Source organism: Zophobas morio, unplaced genomic scaffold, assembly GCF_036711695.1.
Source record: "Zophobas morio isolate AGI-343-1 ecotype UQ-CSIRO unplaced genomic scaffold, CSIRO_AGI_Zmor_V1 ptg000021l, whole genome shotgun sequence".
NCBI classification, from domain to species: Eukaryota; Metazoa; Arthropoda; class Insecta; order Coleoptera; family Tenebrionidae; genus Zophobas; species Zophobas morio.
In genome coordinates, this window is record NW_026972126.1 from 28267516 (window position 1) to 28283122 (window position 15607).

Below are 15607 nucleotides of genomic sequence, written 5' to 3' on the forward strand. Positions count from 1 at the left end.
AGTAGCTATTTTTTATATAAATTGAGGAGATGACGCAAAATTTCGTATATTATCCTCATTTCTATATCAAAGTATTCATTCTGGACTAGTCAGGATTCGGCATTTAAAAGTATAGAAATATAATAGAGTAGTGATATTTACTACAGCGAAACGACCTTATTGGTTAGTTTGACACTTTAATAAGTATCGTCTCGTTTCAACAAGGCGGCATAATCAACGCTTCCTTTGTATTAAAAAAGGATTATTTGCACGTGTTTATCAGAGGTAGTTATTTTGGGATTTATCTCTGGACTAAAATAGATTCATCTTTGTGCAAGAATGTAAATTATTATTTTGAAATAAAAGATATTTCTAAGTTTAGTTGCGTTTTATTATTTTATACAAAAAAGGGCATTCAATGACTAGAAGAGTATGTAATACGTTTTGAGCTTCAACATTAATACTTCAAAGAAAATTTACAAAATCGTGCAAAAGCAACAGTCCACATATCTTGTTCGTCGTCGAGGGTGGGGGAAAATTGGGGGTGGCGGCGGTCCATGATGGTGGTGATGGTGGTGATGCGGTCCATGATGACCGTGTGGCCCATGAGGACCAATATGATGCCCACCGTGATGCCCGCCGTGATGTCCGCCGTGATGCCCGCCGTGATGGCCGCCGTGATGTCCACCAAAATGGCCGCCGTGAGTCATTTTTGCAGCTGATTTAAGTACAAAAAGTTCTACGAAGGTATTGTTTTTCAACGACAACAAACTTGTAACTGAAACCGGATTCCTTTCACCGGTTTATAAACAATATTGGCTGTTGTAATCTTATCAGAGGTTACGTTTGACGCGCGAGTTATTATGAGTAACGTTAATTATCTTGTGTGGGTCACTCGGTGACTCATTTATCGAGAATTATAAATCCTCTTAATAACCTCTTGAATTATTTGACTCTACCATGTGGGTCTCGGAGGCTACTCTTTCCCCAAAACAATTGCCATTCGATCTGTCAAAATTCCGCCTTGTCGCAATGACAATTTTCTCTCCGCTATGTGAATCAAAATTCGCAGAATGAGGAATCAAAGAAGTAACTTCATTCCCGTTCCGACCAAGCCGGCCAAAAGCGCCCCCAAACCCCTCCCTCGTGTTCTGGCCCAACGAAAATCCTCCAGTTGTCAAACCGAACGCGTCGTTCTGATCAAAGAAGAAAATCTAACGTTTTATCCTTGCGCGAGGTTCGGCCAAAACGACGGCGGGATGCGAAGAGACTACGTAAAGGCCATCAACTACATAAATTCCTGTCACAAGTTCATCAACACCCTCATCGAGAAGAACGCCGACAACAAAACCGCCGTGTTCCATCTCCCCATGGTCACCAACTTCGTCCCGATCTTCTCGTACTTGATCGGGAAAAAGGCTGCGAAGCCCAAGGAGAAGGCAGCCGTGGAAAAAGTCCCCGAGAAAAAAAGCCCCAAGAACGAAGAGAGAAAAAGCAAGAGCAGTTTCGCGGTCAAGAAGGTGCCAGGGAATGCTCCCATTGATCCCCTTCCTGGTAAAAGTGTGTGTTTGTTATACTTTAACCCGCATTTCATGCGCCGTTTTGCAGTGGGGGACTGTGAGAAGAATGTTCAGGACGCAAACGAGGAAAAGTACGCCAATCAAGTAGCCGACATAATCAAGGAGCAGATACAGCAGTTCTTGAACAATCTCCACAACGACATAGATAAGGCAACCAAGAAGAACAAAAGCGATCCACCGAAGCAGAAGTGCAAGAACTTGGACATCGTCAAGCAGCGGCTGGAAGAACTGTCGAAGATCTGCTTCCTGCAGAAGAATATGGAGAGCAACACGAGGATCGTGGAGATGGTGGAAACCCCGAAACCACCGCCGCTCCCGCCAACGCCGCCGCCCATCAACACCTCCGAAGACTGCAGCGTCATCCTCTCAGACACGGAAGAAGAAGTGAAGACAGAAAGTCCCGCTCTTCGCATAACCTGCTATCAAGAAAGCGCGACTTCGCTGGGCTCGCAATCGTCCGATATAAAGTCGGACTCCGACTTGGAAATAAACACAACATAGTCTTTTCCTAGTTTAGTATTTTATTGGAAAGGTTAATCGTCGAGTTGACACAAAGCAGCGACTCCCCTGTTGATCCAGTGTCTTTCCGGTTTGTCCGAATCGAAGGTCATGTACATGACGAAGTTCGTCGAGTGTCCTGTCGTCGACAAAACACCTCTTCTCGCGCTGGTTTTATACACTGGACAGTTGTAACAAGGAACGGGTTTGTATTCAGAGGTTTCGTTAGGTCTGAGCCATATGATTGGAAGCGTGTCGAAGAGGATTTTGGGGAGGGATTCGTTCAGTTTCAGGAGTTTGCGGTCCCAGCGGGCTCCTTCCAAGAAGAGACCCTATAACACTCAAAATTTTAACAACGTGCTTTTTACTACTCAAGCGTCCGGAACTCTACTTACGTCCACCAAAATACTGAACTCCTCTATTTCTACTACTCGCTGCGTGTAAATGAACGGTGGCAACGTTGACCAAACAACAGAAACCGAGTCACACTCACCTTGCAATACACTCCTATTTCCGGCGGGTTCGGAGTTTCTTTCTCGAATTTGGTGGTGACAAACTCGAAGTGAATCCAATCTATCGGTAGTTTGCGTTTTCTGGAGAAGTTTTGTAAAACTCCGGTGAGGAAAGACTGGGTGAAGTAGAAACCCGACAACCAGAAGACTGTAGGCGGTCCTTGTTCTATCCAATCTTGGAAAAATTTCAACCTAGACACCTTTTAGTAATTGCGGTACGCAAATAGTGGTACCCACCTTTGAATCAAGTCGAGTATATAAGACCCTAACGGTTTCAAACTGGGGTAGCTCTTGTTAGCCCACGCTGTTGGTACTTTTCCTACCATCAGCGACTTGCACACTTCTTCGAGCTCTCCGGACATCACCACCAGACCTTTGACGGCTTTAATCATGAAGGAGAGCGTACGTTTGACCACTTCCGTCAGTCGATTGAACCGAATGAGTTCCTAAAGATGTCAATCAGATTGTTTCTGATTAGTTGAGTTGCGTACCTGTCTCAAAACGGTGTTCATGGAGTTGCTGTACATCACCGGGTACTTCTCGCTGACGTCCTCCACGTCAAATTGTGCGGGTATTTTGGTGAGAATGTCATTCGCTAGGTCTATAAGGACGTCTTGGGTGTCGTCGCCACCACCACCGGCTGTGATGTGGGTTTGGGTGAGCAAAACTCCGTTGAGTAGCTACAAAATCACGATTAGTCCGAACCGAGATACACTTCTGGTAGTACTATTTGCGTCTCTTGATTGTCTTTGGTGATGTCGGCGTTCTCGTGTAAACCGTAGACTTCCGGCTGGGGTATTATCGGAAGGTTGCGTATGTAACCAAGACAACCCTCGTAAGTAGTGTCCACAGGTACGTAATAAAGTCCGCTTGGTGAGAACGCGTACCTGGAATGTTCCCTCAATTATACGAAACACAAATTTCCTCCTTGTCTTACAGTGGTTTCGTGATGACTTCCGGTGTGTAAAAAATCGACAAAAGGGAGTTCAAAAGCCTGCGATCCTTATCATCGGTGACTCGACCGCCGTAGTTGCACTCTCCAGCTAAGTACGTCAAGGCGTCAAACGGTACGTCTTTATAATCTTGCAGAAACATCTAAAACAACTAACTAGTACCTACCAAAGCAAACCCCCACGTACCTGCAGCTGCAAAACACAAATCGTCAAATCCGACTCGTTAAACTCGTAAGGAATATTCCATCCCAGTGGCCCAAATTTCCTTCTTTCTTGCACGATCCCGTGAAAGAAACACAGCGAAAATAAAATGACCTGGAAAGATCTCCAGTTCTCCACCGAATTGTAGAACGTGGGGTCAGAAATAGGATCCGACATGTAGGAACGCAGAAGGTTCTGGCGTAACCCTTTCGGAGCCTCATTCGTCATTTTCACACCTACAAGAAACCAAGTTAGATACTATTAGCCCTCCTCGTTTAACTACCGTTCTGGAGGATGGCCACCGGGAAGGCGTTACTCGGGTAGCTCGTCAGCCACAACCTGAAATTCTCGTTGGCAAACTCCGGAATGACCACTTCGTCGCAAATCCGGTCCAACTCCCGCATCCAACTAGCCGCCAAGTGACAGTTCTGCAGAACCACCCACTGGCCGGTTTCGAGTCCCTTGTTGATCATCTGTGACGCGATGGGTCCTTGTCCTTGCCCCAGCGATATCGTCATCAAGTCCGTCTTCTGTATGCCTTTGTCAGCCGCGAAACGCACCAACCCGGCCATGGGGTCAGACCCTGGACTCAGAATGAAAATCAGAGGAGAACAGCAGTGGCTGTCGTTGTAGGACTCCTCTAGGTTGAACTGTGGCGGCTCGAGGTACCTCGGACCCATTTCTTCGACGATGTACGACTGCACAGCTGGTACTATTTTGTCCGGGCGGATGCAGCGCAACGCTACCAATCTGGTTAAACCTTTCAGTTCGTGGAAGGGCTCGGGACACGGGACTTCGTTCGGGTTGGAGATATCGTAGAACTTTTTCCATACCTGAACATTTTTCTCGAAGTGGTTTTTGAAGCCGTCGAGACCGGACAGATGGCTGGCTCTGACGATCTCGGACCAGCATTTTTCGGAGAGCCATTCGGGGGCCGGATTTGGAAAGGGATTGTCTAGAGACACGCCTCCGGTGAGAAGGAACGTCCAGACGTCTTCGTCGATGAGTTTCTGGGATCGCAAGATCCCAACTGTTAGAACGAGGGAGAAGATCAACTTGTCTTTCTCGAAGAGCGAACGACAGACGTTCCTGTAGATGCTGTTGGTGAAGTGGTCGTTCAAGTAGCCCAGGCGTAGCTCCAGAACTGGCGATTTTTCGCTATTCGTGATCGACTGGTTGTAAAGATTGATGAACCAGGTCATCGAGTATTGGTACATGGGGTCGATGTTCGCCAGATCCGATATGCAGAAGAATAGAACTGAGGAGTGTTTCGAGACCGGTATATACAAATTCCTCGCACTGTCGATTTCTTTCTCCGTGACGGCAGCCAATTTCTGTTTTTCTTGGATTTCTTCGGACAGGACTTTACTCGACGAGAGGATCTTGATGGCGGTCTCGTCCTCCAGGATGTTGCCTTCCGATGTCGACAGCACCTCTAAAATCTTGTCTTCGATTTCCTTCAGCATCTTCTTGTTGTTGGCGCTTTCGACGATCATCGAGTTTTTCTTCTCTTCGAGTTCGGGTCGCTCTCGTGCCACTACGATCCCCAGAAGTTGGTCCTGGAGGCCTTGCGATGTCAGCATGAAGTTCAACAAAGTGACTTTGACTGCCGTTTCGGGCAAATAGTGGGGGTTTCTCAGTCTCGTCGTTATGTAGAAGCGAAAATTTAACGAATACTCCAACAAGTTGTCCCCTAGTTTCAAATACCAAATTCCTTGTTGTTTGAAAATGTTCTTGATCAAAACCGGGTCCAACGCTGCATCGATCTCTTGCATGATGTTCTCGAGTATTACAGGTGTGCCGAACTGGATCGCGTTTTCTAAAACCCTCACGTAGTTGGCATCTGTTAGCTTGATTACTTGTAGTTTATTCTGCTTCTCGAAATTCTTCACCCACTTATTCGCTTGTCCCTGTGGATCAATCATCAACGGCCACCGTCTCGCTTTCGTCGCGATAATCCCGTTCTCGATGCTGTAATTGTCGACCGGAAGCCCCGCTATATTCCACGTTCGTATATCAAGCGGATCTCCCATGGTGGCAACCAGCGAGAAATTCTGCGAACACGGAATCCCCAACTTTAGACAAAACTGATTCCAGTCCTTCAACAGCCCCGTTCTGTAATCCACCGTGAAGGCCCCCAAGTACGCCACCGCCCCCGACGACAAGATCACGTCCCCGATGACGTTCTCCAACAACGCCATCAAGTCCTTGGCGGCTTGCGACCATCGCGACTTCTCGCCACCCAACCCGCCGATCAGCTTTTCCGCCCGATCTAGTTTCTGGGAGCAGATCTCGATCTGGTCTTCCAGCTCTTTCTTCTTCTTGGTTTCGGCGGCGAATTCGTCGTTCAGCGCCTGAAGTTTATCGGTGACTTCCTGCAGCTGCGCCCGTTTCTCGTTAAGAGTGTCCATCTGGGCTGCCAATTCGGCTTCGGCTTCCGCCAGAGCGGCTTTCTTCGGAGCCACGATTTTGATCACTCGGTCGTATACCTCCATCGCTCGGACCCACTTGCAGAGACCTTCGCAGGCGGTGGAGACGGTCTTGATGCGTTCCGGGTTGAACTCCCGATCGGGCATGTATCTGCGAAGAGATTCAAAGTTGAGGAGGTGACTGCTTGGGGGTTACCTTTCACGGATGCGCTTCATGACGGCGGTCGGGATGTTGTCCTTGTCGTAGCTTTTTAGGTTTTCGAGGAACTTCATGTCTCCGAGGAGCTTGATGGAGGGGCCCCAGAAGTCTTCGACCATGCGACCGGTGGTCAAGTCGGGCTTCCTATCGGGTTTGATTTGCTTCATCACGCAGACCTACAAGGAAATGGTGGATACTTATTGTTGTCGTTCTTTCTATGGTAACTTACAGCTTCCATCACGAGTTTCACTCCAGAAGGAGGGTTTTTCATGGATTTGACCATGGTGATGTCGTTGGGGGTGAGGGTGTTTAAGGCTTTGAGAGCGGCCTCGAGGGCTGGCATTGCTTCGGATAAGTCCGATTCGCAGTCGTCTTTGATAGCTTGAGCGGCTGCTGCCGCCTCGTTAGCTAAGGCTTCGTCGGCCCCCACTATCTCTTTCTTTTTTTCCACGATGACGGTGTCTTGTTCGATTTTGATCATGAGTTTCTCGGTGACCGCCGACGCTACCACTAGTTTCGGTTGTAGTTCGCGTAATTCGTCTTGCATCAAACCGACCTGACCAGCAGCAAAGTCTAGTTTTTGTAAACCGGTTTCGTAGCGATTCTTCTGGTTGGTGATTTGTTCCACTTTAAGGAAGTAGAAAGATTTGAACGTTTGGATAAGTTCTAGGTACGACGTCGGAGTGACATAAGTCCTCCGTCGTTGCTCCTTGTAGAACATTTCCGAAGCTTGAGACACCGTCAGGTGAAAGTACTGGCAAATTCTGACACACATGTCTGTCGTAGGCTCATCGAAGTTCGTTTCTATGAGAAACATGTAGGCTACCCTTTCCAGAGCATCGTCGGGCCACTTCTGAAACCTGAAACGAAACTCTGTCTCTCTTAACAAAACTACAATTACAAATAACGACTCACCAGTCGATGGTACAACAGTTGATCAACGACGGAAACATCCGACACCTCACCCTAAACGAATCCCCGATCGGACTCAAACACAACGCCACGTGAAGATTCCTCTTCACCCTCTCGATGAAGAAGTTGTACAGCGCCAGCGGCGTCAACTCGATCTTCTTCCCGCTATCCCTCGCAGCGGCTTGCATCCTCTCTAAAATCTCCGCCTTCTCGTCCGGAGCATACAGATTCGGGACGTCGGCGGTATTCAACACCGTGTTGATGTCCTCGATGAACATCTCGTCGGCGATTTGCGTGTCGGCGAAGATGAACACGATCGGTTTTCCTTCGCCCCCAGCCTTCAATAGTAGCTTCTTCAGATCTTCGCGCCAGTCATAAATCCCGTACGTTCTGGTGATCTCGATTTCGTACGTGTTCTGTTCGGCGATGGAGGCGGCGAGACGGGCGGCACTGTGCCGCCCCAGTCCACCCATCCCCACCAGGAGTACGTTTCCGTTGGGTTGCATCAGGACCCGTGACACCCGGGACACGTGCTCGATTGCGAACTTGAACATAACTAGGTTCATCGGTGACTTCGATATCAAGTTGTACTCCCCTAGGTAGTAGTTCATTTTTTCGGTCAGTAAGTCTAGGTCGGTGATCTCGTCGTAGATTTTGGGTTCGGCGTCGGGCTCGATGTAGTTTCCGTAGAATAAGTTCCGGATGTGAGTGGGACCGAGGGTCTCTCCATCAGGGACTAAAATCGCACAGACTTTGTCCATGGGTTGGCGGTAGTTCTGGTAGGTGGATTCCCGAACGATGTTAAAGAGGAGTTTGCGGTCCTCGTCGTCGATGAGTCGGTCGTGGAAGACTCGATAACTTTCGTGGATCCACAAACGGATGAATTTGTCTGGGTCGGTCATGCGGGCCGGTGGGGTTAGCATGACCCCGTTGATCACTCTGGAGAAGTCGCGCAAAGAGAAAGTGTAGTGCGACTTCGCGGGGGTTGGCAGGAACTGGAGGATCGCTTGCTTGTACACATCCATGGTTGCCCCAACGCACCATTTGTAGAGACGTGCCACTGGTTCGTCGTACCCTCTGGAGAAGTGCCAGTCCAAAATCGTACAAAAGATTTTAGTGAGGGTGTTGTCGTCGAAGGAGTCGATTCCGACGATTTGCATGTGGCGGAGGAAGCGGTCGGTGACTTCGTTGCGACCCCCACCGGGTGGGCCCATCGCACCGATAAAATTCTTCGTTTCGTTAAAACACACCGTGATATCACAATACTTACCACATCCACCAACTGGAGCACCGTCGTGTCTTTATCAAACCAATGACCATGGTCTATCCATTGCCTCAGCAGCTCCACTGGTGGTTGAGCCCCCCACGTCTCCTTCTGCGGTATACCCAAATCATCCACGAAAAGAACGCAAGTCTTGCCCATGGAAGGTCCATACACCCCCCGTCGTCGCTTGTCCAACTTCGACATGACCATTTCCTGGGTCTGACGAAACATCATCACCAACAACTCCCTTTCTTCGTACTTACCATCACGGAGGTGGTCCTCGCACTGAAGTTAACCACGTTAGGCAAGAACTTCTCCTTCGGTAGATTCATCAAGTGGTCCAAAACCACTGCAGTCTTCCCGGTTCCCGTAGGTCCCACAAACAACAAAGGTAGCTTGTTGTCTTGGTACAGCTTCAAGAAGAACCTTTGGCAGCACGACTGGTTCGTCTGGATGATGAGTTCGCTGGGTTTCGCGTTGAAAGGTATCTGTTGAACTTTATCCGCCGTGTCCAACCAATTAATCCAGCTTCCGTTGTTGCGTTTGTCGAAGATCCAATCAAAAATGGAAGCCCGTTCTGGAAAGATTTGCGCTTTGCTGAGTTTGTACGATTTCGGTTTGGGGTACTTTTTGGACTCTCCGTTCAGAACTTTACGGTAGAACACGTCGAAGCTTTGTTGGCCTTCGAGGGTTAAAATCGAGGCCAAACCCCACGCCAGACAGAAGATCAAGGTGCATTGTAACCACAGTGTGCTGACTTGTTGTTCGTTGGCCAACATGCACGTGAAGAGTCTGGTGAAAGTCTGAAAAAAAAGTCAGAAACTCAACATTGTCCGTTTTTTTTTTCTTACATGGAACAAATGGGTTTCGGAACTCTCCACAAACACTTTCAATTTTTTAATTTGTTTGAAACAAGCCGGCACCAACCAGTCGATGACGTCGCAAAACACTTCCATCTGTTCCGGGATCAAAGACTTCGACAAGGTTGTTAGATACGAGTTCAAGAGAGGCCTCCAACCCAGTAGGTTCGGTTCCATGTAGATCATCCCGCAACGGGAGACGGTAGCCGGAGAGGCCTGCTCTAAATCCGCCGGTTCAAAAATCAGGTTCATCTGAGGCGACATTTGGATGATTTCTCCGGACATCAGACACAGTTTCTTGTTGTCGTCCAACACCGTGTTCATATTTTCGATCCAAACAGCGTCCACTGGACCGTCGAACAGAATCCACTTCCGGTCTTTGGTGGGACTGACTGCAAATTCGCGGAACGTGTTGGCTAAAACACCGTCAGACCATTCGTGGGACGCCGGGTCGAACTGGCCGTACAATTGTCCCATGGTGATGGCTTTAGGGTTGATGATCCGGTAAACCACTCGGTTTTCGCGAAGATTAGCTTTGGGGTCTTTGGATAAAGTTCCAAGACCTTCAGCTAGCGACTGAAAGAAACTTTGTGGGGATTGAATTGACCGAAAGACGTTGTTACCTGGTAAGCACAAGTTTTACCACCCATCGGACGTCCGACGATCATCAGCCCGTGTCGGACGAGGATCATCTCGTAGATTTGCATACACTTCCCGACGAACCATTCCGTGGGTTGTAAGTTTTTCTTCTTAATTTCTTGGATGAGGTATTGGATGAGCTCGTCTCTTTCGAACTTGGGGATTTCGACGCCGGGGAACAAGTCGGAGAAGATACCTTCGAATAGAGGAACGTCTTGAGCTAAGAATTTGGGTAGATTCACATCGATGATGGCCCTCAGGACGAGTTGGGCCTCCGAAGTCCTCGGGTATTGTCTTTTGAGAGCCCCAGCAGCCAGTAGAACGGACTTGACGGCTCTCATCCCGTAGTCGTAGTGATTTTGGGACGACAGTTGCTCCGAGCAGAGTTTATACGTGTGGACGATCTTCTGTGATAACGGTCCCGCTTCGACGAAACCGTACGAATACAGCGAGATTTCGCCGATCATGGCGTAGTCCGGTACCATCATGGCCACCGTCCGGAAAAGCACTTTCAAGTTATCGGGTAACTCCTGGCGACCGGCATATCCAGGATTCATGGTAATGAAAACCATACAGGTCGGATCTAGAGTGATTTCCGTACCTTCGAAAACAAACTTTTTTAGGTTTGCTGCAACGGCCATCTGTATGCTTAGAATTTGTTGCGCTACAACCGAAAGCACTTCGAGTTCGATTCTGTTGAACTCGTCGAAGCACGACCAAGCTCCTGATTGTGCCAACCCTTTGAAGAACTTCCCTAAAGCTTTGTAATCTAATCCGTCGGAACAGTTAAACACCACGCACTTCTTCGCGACCGCCTTTGCTAAATCTTTGCAAGTTTCGGTTTTTCCGGTACCGGCGGGTCCTTCGGGAGCTCCTCCTAGATGGAGTTTCAGAGCCCCCATGAGTGTGCGGTAGCAGCGATCGGTTAACGGCGTCGCTACTAACCTCCCAGTGTTACCTAGGTACTCGAAACCGTACATAACTTCCGTCGTGATCATGCACACTCGGACAAGGTTCTCCGCCCAGTAGTACCTTAATTGTGAAATCCAGTTGAAGTCACTGATCCCTTTTACCTTTAGCTCGTGGAGTTTCTTGACGATGTCCCGTCCATGGACGTCTATTACTATAAGAGCTTCGACTGTGATTTGAGTACCTATAGACAGTCGACCTTGGATCATTTTGACGCTGGTTTCTATCTGTTTGGTACACAGTTCGGTTTGCTGTTTCAGCGTTCCTTCAAGAATGGCTTGAGTCACGTCGTTCGTCCATTGAATGCAGTTGCAACACTGGACGATCTGTCCAGGCCATTCGTGAATCCAGTCGATCCGTTTAGCGGTGGCAGCGGCTTTGAGCGACTCCGCTGTGATGTCTTTGAGTGATTGCAACATCATGCTTTCGACTTGGACCAACCACTTCTCCACCATTCCCTGCAAAGACAATAATGAGACAGAGTTTTGCAAGTGGTGGTCGTACTTTAGCTTCAGCCGGGACGATTTTCCCACTGAACGGTACTAATTCTCTTTCGACGCTCATCATTCCCATGATTTCTTCCTCTTCGTTGAAGTCCAACAAGTTGATGCCTTCGAAGCATTTCTTGAGATGAGGTTGCACCCTGTACGGGTCCTTAGTTTCTGACAAGATTTCCAGAAGCTCGTCGTTGGATAAGAAGAAGAACCTGGAATGTTTGAGTTGGATGGGTGGTACTCGAACGGCCGTACTAACCGTGGGAAGAATAATCGCTTCTTCTCTAGATAGTCGTTCAGTCCTTTCTGGATGTCGTCCAACAGACGATTACACTCCCGCAAAGAATTAAGCATGCTCTTAAAATCGGTTGCCACCAAGACCTTCGGATGTTTGACGGTGTGTGATTGAATGGCTCTCCAGATTTTATCCACTTGTTTGAAATTGCGAGCTTCCGCCGGCATTTGTCTCATTATGTCTTCGGAGCTGAAGATCGGTTCCAGGTACATCCATGTAACCTGGCACTAAAGAAAAAATTGAACCAGTCTTGTCAAACATCGGGTACTTACAGTTAACCAAGCTTCTAGAATATCTTGCATCGAAATCAACTTGTGCTCCCAAGCTTGCATTTCCTCTTCGAAGGGTTTCACGTACGGGGAACCCCTCATGGTCTGTGCTTTCAACAAATGGTCGTCCATCAACAGCTGGATGTCGTCCACAGACGTCAAAATGTGAACACCGGTCTCTCTGTACGGTACCAAGTCGAAGGCAATGTCAGCCCATTCCTCTTTCATCTTCATCAAGTTCTTCTCCAGTTCGTACTCTTTCGATGCAGATACACTGATTTCTTCCAGCTGTGTCGTAAATTTAGGCAATCCCAGTTCGATCATGTCGTTTAGAGTCAGCTCGGGTGTGACCACGATCTCTTGACCGATCAGTTCACCAATGCCATCCCAATGTCGCTTCTGCAGCCCTTTGTTACACACAGTTTGCAAAACCGGCAAGAACTGTCTGAACTTCTCAACTTTAGCTCTGACCATTTCCGCGATTCTTCTCGCTGCTGGATTATCGTGAAGAGTTTTAGCAAGTTTGTAGAGGATTTTCCATGTGTTTTCAACGGACTCGGAGATTTCTTCAGCATCTAAATCGGCGAACGGCCCGTAGTACCACAAGTCGTACTGAACGTGGAAATTGAGTACCGTGTGCCACAGTTTGTCGTACGGATCGACAACAGTGAGCATTTTTTGTAAATTAAGGAAAGAAGAAGGATCAAAATCTAGTAATTGTTCTTCTTCGTTGATTATATCGGCTTCTTGTTTGTCTTCGTTGAGTTTTTGGACGAGATCCTCAACTGCGGTCACGCAGTCCTCCATTTCTTCCATAGTCAACAAAGGTGGATCTCTTTTTTTGAAAGCGACCAACAGTTTCTCGTGACGTTTGAGTTTGGCTTCGAAAATAGTTCGTTTGCTTTTCAGGTTGACTTCCGCTTGTTCCCTTTTCATGTTGAGTCTTTGTATGGCTAGTTCGATGATGTTTTCCATTTCTTTGGGCCAGAGGAACACTCGAGAATTTAGAGTGATGTCTTCGGCTAAACACGGGCTTGTTAAAGGGGAAAAGAATGTTGAGGTACTTACGAGACAAGTGGGCATGGTCCATCAGGAAACTCACGTTTTCGGCAGTCTTCCTAATCTGTTCTCGTAAGTTGTACATGGTGACGTCTCTGCACTCCATCACGTAATTAAAGAGGGCGACGAGTTCTGCGACAGTGTCGGTACCAACGCTCACCTTCTGCGACATTTCGTCGAAGACGTCGCAAATTCTAGAAGGAGAAAGTCACCGGGTGAAGCTAAAAAAGACACTTACTTTCGGTTGTGGTCATGATTCTCGGTTATGAAGTAGTTGACGATGTGGCTTCGAATATTATCTACGATGTTGTATAAAGTGTCGTTGAGCTCCCCACACTCCAAACTGATAAAGTTAAGTGGAATAGAGCGTCTCAGGAAGATCATCTCGTCTCTTAAGTCTGCATAGTAGTAGATCTTTTTGGCAAAATCTTTCAAAAACGGGAATGGAACAACTTCAAAGAACTTCAACATCTCGTTCTCGGCTTCTCCCTCGAGAATGTAGAGGTACTTATCATACATCTTCAAATAATTCAAAGGACCGATCAAATTAGTGTCGAAATATTTCAAACCTTCCTGGAAGATGTCTTCGACAGGCAACTCCTCACGCAATACAGGGAACAAGAAAGTTTCCTTTGATGCAAATTCTGCAACGAAAACGTCAACAAAGTCGACGCAACAGCAACACAAACCTGGAAACATGATGTTCTCGATCTTCGGAATTTTCCTATTGACTTCTAGAATTTTGTTGAAGCAGCGATTAATGAACTCGCTGATGTCGGTCAGAGGAGGGTGGAGGACAATTTTTTGGGTCTCTTTGTCCACTCTGGGAGTAACTTTGATCACTGGCAAGTTGATCAGAGCCATGTCTTGGTACTCGCTTCCGAAATCGTTACCGTCCTGGAAGAAAATTAACAAAAATCGCAACAACAAAGTACTCGTAGTTACCTTGAATTTGACCAAGAAGCGCAGAAAATGTTCCAAAGACCTCATCACAAGACTTCTGAGTTGCATGGAAAGCAACCCGTTCACACAATCAAAGAACCGTTCCACCAAAACCGGGGAATCCGATGGTCTCATCGGGATGTACTTCTTCCACGCTGATTTGTTTTTGAGGAAGACGTCTGCGCACGACGGTAACCATTCCTTGACGAGGATGCGTCTCGATTCGTCACAAATCGCGTCGATCTGTCTTTCCAGATCTTCCATTTCTAAGGGGAATTTTCCTGTATCTTCCAAACGGTTGTCTGGTATGATCATCATGTCCACGTATTTGTTCTCCCACAGGTCTCTTATTTGAAGAACAACTATGTTCCCGTTGTAAAAGTGCTTCTCCATTAGTTGTTGCGATACACAGAAAGTATTGTGCCATGGTACTGGTGCTCGTACCACCAAAACAGGGTAATCACAAGGGATTTGTTGGATGCGTAACCGTTTCAATTCTTTTGGGTCTTTGAGGATGTAGTGGAGAAGGTTTTTTCGGGTGTGGTAACTATAAAATTCCATGATTTCGTTCTCGTGGGTGGTGATCATGGGTTTGTAGTCTTTCAAGAGTTTGTATCTTGCTGGTATTTTCGTGATGGCTTTGACTATGTAGGTTCTGTCGTAAGGAGACAAGTCTGATTCTTGGATACCTTCGTTGAAGTAGTAGTTGTAGCGTGTTTCGTCTTCTTCGGAGATTAATATCTTCATGTATCTCTCAGTTTGTTCGAAGAGGATGCGTTTTTGTTTGTCGGGGTCTTTAGGAAGAACCGCTTGCAGTCTCTTCAATTTTCTTCAATCGGTGGGTTAGTATACTGTTTGTTAACAAAGGTACTCACTTGGTGTCGTCCGGTATGTAATCGATTTCCTCCCGCGACAATTTCCTCTTCATATTCTTCTCCTTCTTCTTGATGTCCATCTGTCTCCTTTTCTTTCTCATATACTCACCCGTTAGCAAGTCCTCCAGATTCACTATTCCCGGGACCACGTGCCTCTCCCTATTCCTTTCTTCCTCCATTTCCCTAATCCTGTCTTCCTCTTCTTGCATGTACCTGTACTTTGTCGGAGGATAACACAACTTTCCATCTTCCCCGATTGGATTCCTCTCTGGATCTCTCTTGTTCTTCGGCTTCACCCTCAAGGCTTGAATCCTCAACTTCTGCGCCGACGGTGTGAACGCCGCCCCTACTCCCTTCTTAGTAACTTTGTTTTTGGAAAGTTGCTACTCACCGATCGTCTCACTAGGTTTGTAGTACTGTTGTGAGAATTTCTCCGGGACGGTTTTGGTCCACGACTGCGGTGCGATGAGTGGAGGATACAAAAAATCCTCTTTGATCCGGCGGATGAAGTGACTCGGATTTTCTTCATCGTCGGATCCGATTTCCGGCAGGGGAGGAAGTTCCGGCAACTCTTCGAATTCCTCAAACATTTTCCCGAAATTTTAAATATTGATCCAACGGTGACAAGAGGAAATGTTGATTCGTTGCTATGGCGGCGTCCAGCGGCGTGTTGGAGTT

The 15607-nt window shown here is 47.4% G+C and overlaps 2 protein-coding genes across 3 annotated transcripts; one reads left to right on the plus strand and one right to left on the minus strand.

Moving 5' to 3' along the window:
* Nucleotides 1-348: 348 nt before the first annotated feature.
* On the minus strand, nucleotides 349-15578 carry LOC135132733 (dynein axonemal heavy chain 3). Its single transcript, XM_064060926.1, has 24 exons — nucleotides 15321-15578; nucleotides 14930-15275; nucleotides 14058-14883; nucleotides 13802-14009; nucleotides 13351-13756; nucleotides 13122-13306; nucleotides 12057-13075; nucleotides 11749-12011; nucleotides 11500-11701; nucleotides 10011-11453; nucleotides 9379-9963; nucleotides 8791-9330; nucleotides 8534-8746; nucleotides 7267-8492; nucleotides 6581-7211; nucleotides 6349-6527; nucleotides 4007-6303; nucleotides 3709-3959; nucleotides 3507-3664; nucleotides 3297-3456; nucleotides 3061-3249; nucleotides 2807-3015; nucleotides 2551-2761; nucleotides 349-2389 (listed from the first exon to the last, which is right to left on the minus strand). The coding sequence occupies exons 1-24, from the start codon at nucleotides 15517-15519 to the stop codon at nucleotides 2093-2095; spliced, it is 12243 nt and encodes a 4080-aa protein (XP_063916996.1). The 5' UTR covers nucleotides 15520-15578; the 3' UTR covers nucleotides 349-2092.
* On the plus strand, nucleotides 1053-2070 carry LOC135132734 (uncharacterized). Of its 2 annotated transcripts, none has more exons than XM_064060927.1 (2): nucleotides 1053-1539; nucleotides 1588-2070. In XM_064060927.1, exons 1-2 carry the CDS (start codon nucleotides 1053-1055, stop codon nucleotides 2058-2060), a joined length of 960 nt encoding a protein of 319 aa, XP_063916997.1. In that variant the 3' UTR covers nucleotides 2061-2070. The 2 variants fall into 2 exon arrangements, with proteins under 2 accessions (XP_063916997.1, XP_063916998.1); XM_064060928.1 differs by having other exon boundaries at nucleotides 1053-1533.
* Nucleotides 15579-15607: the final 29 nt, after the last annotated feature.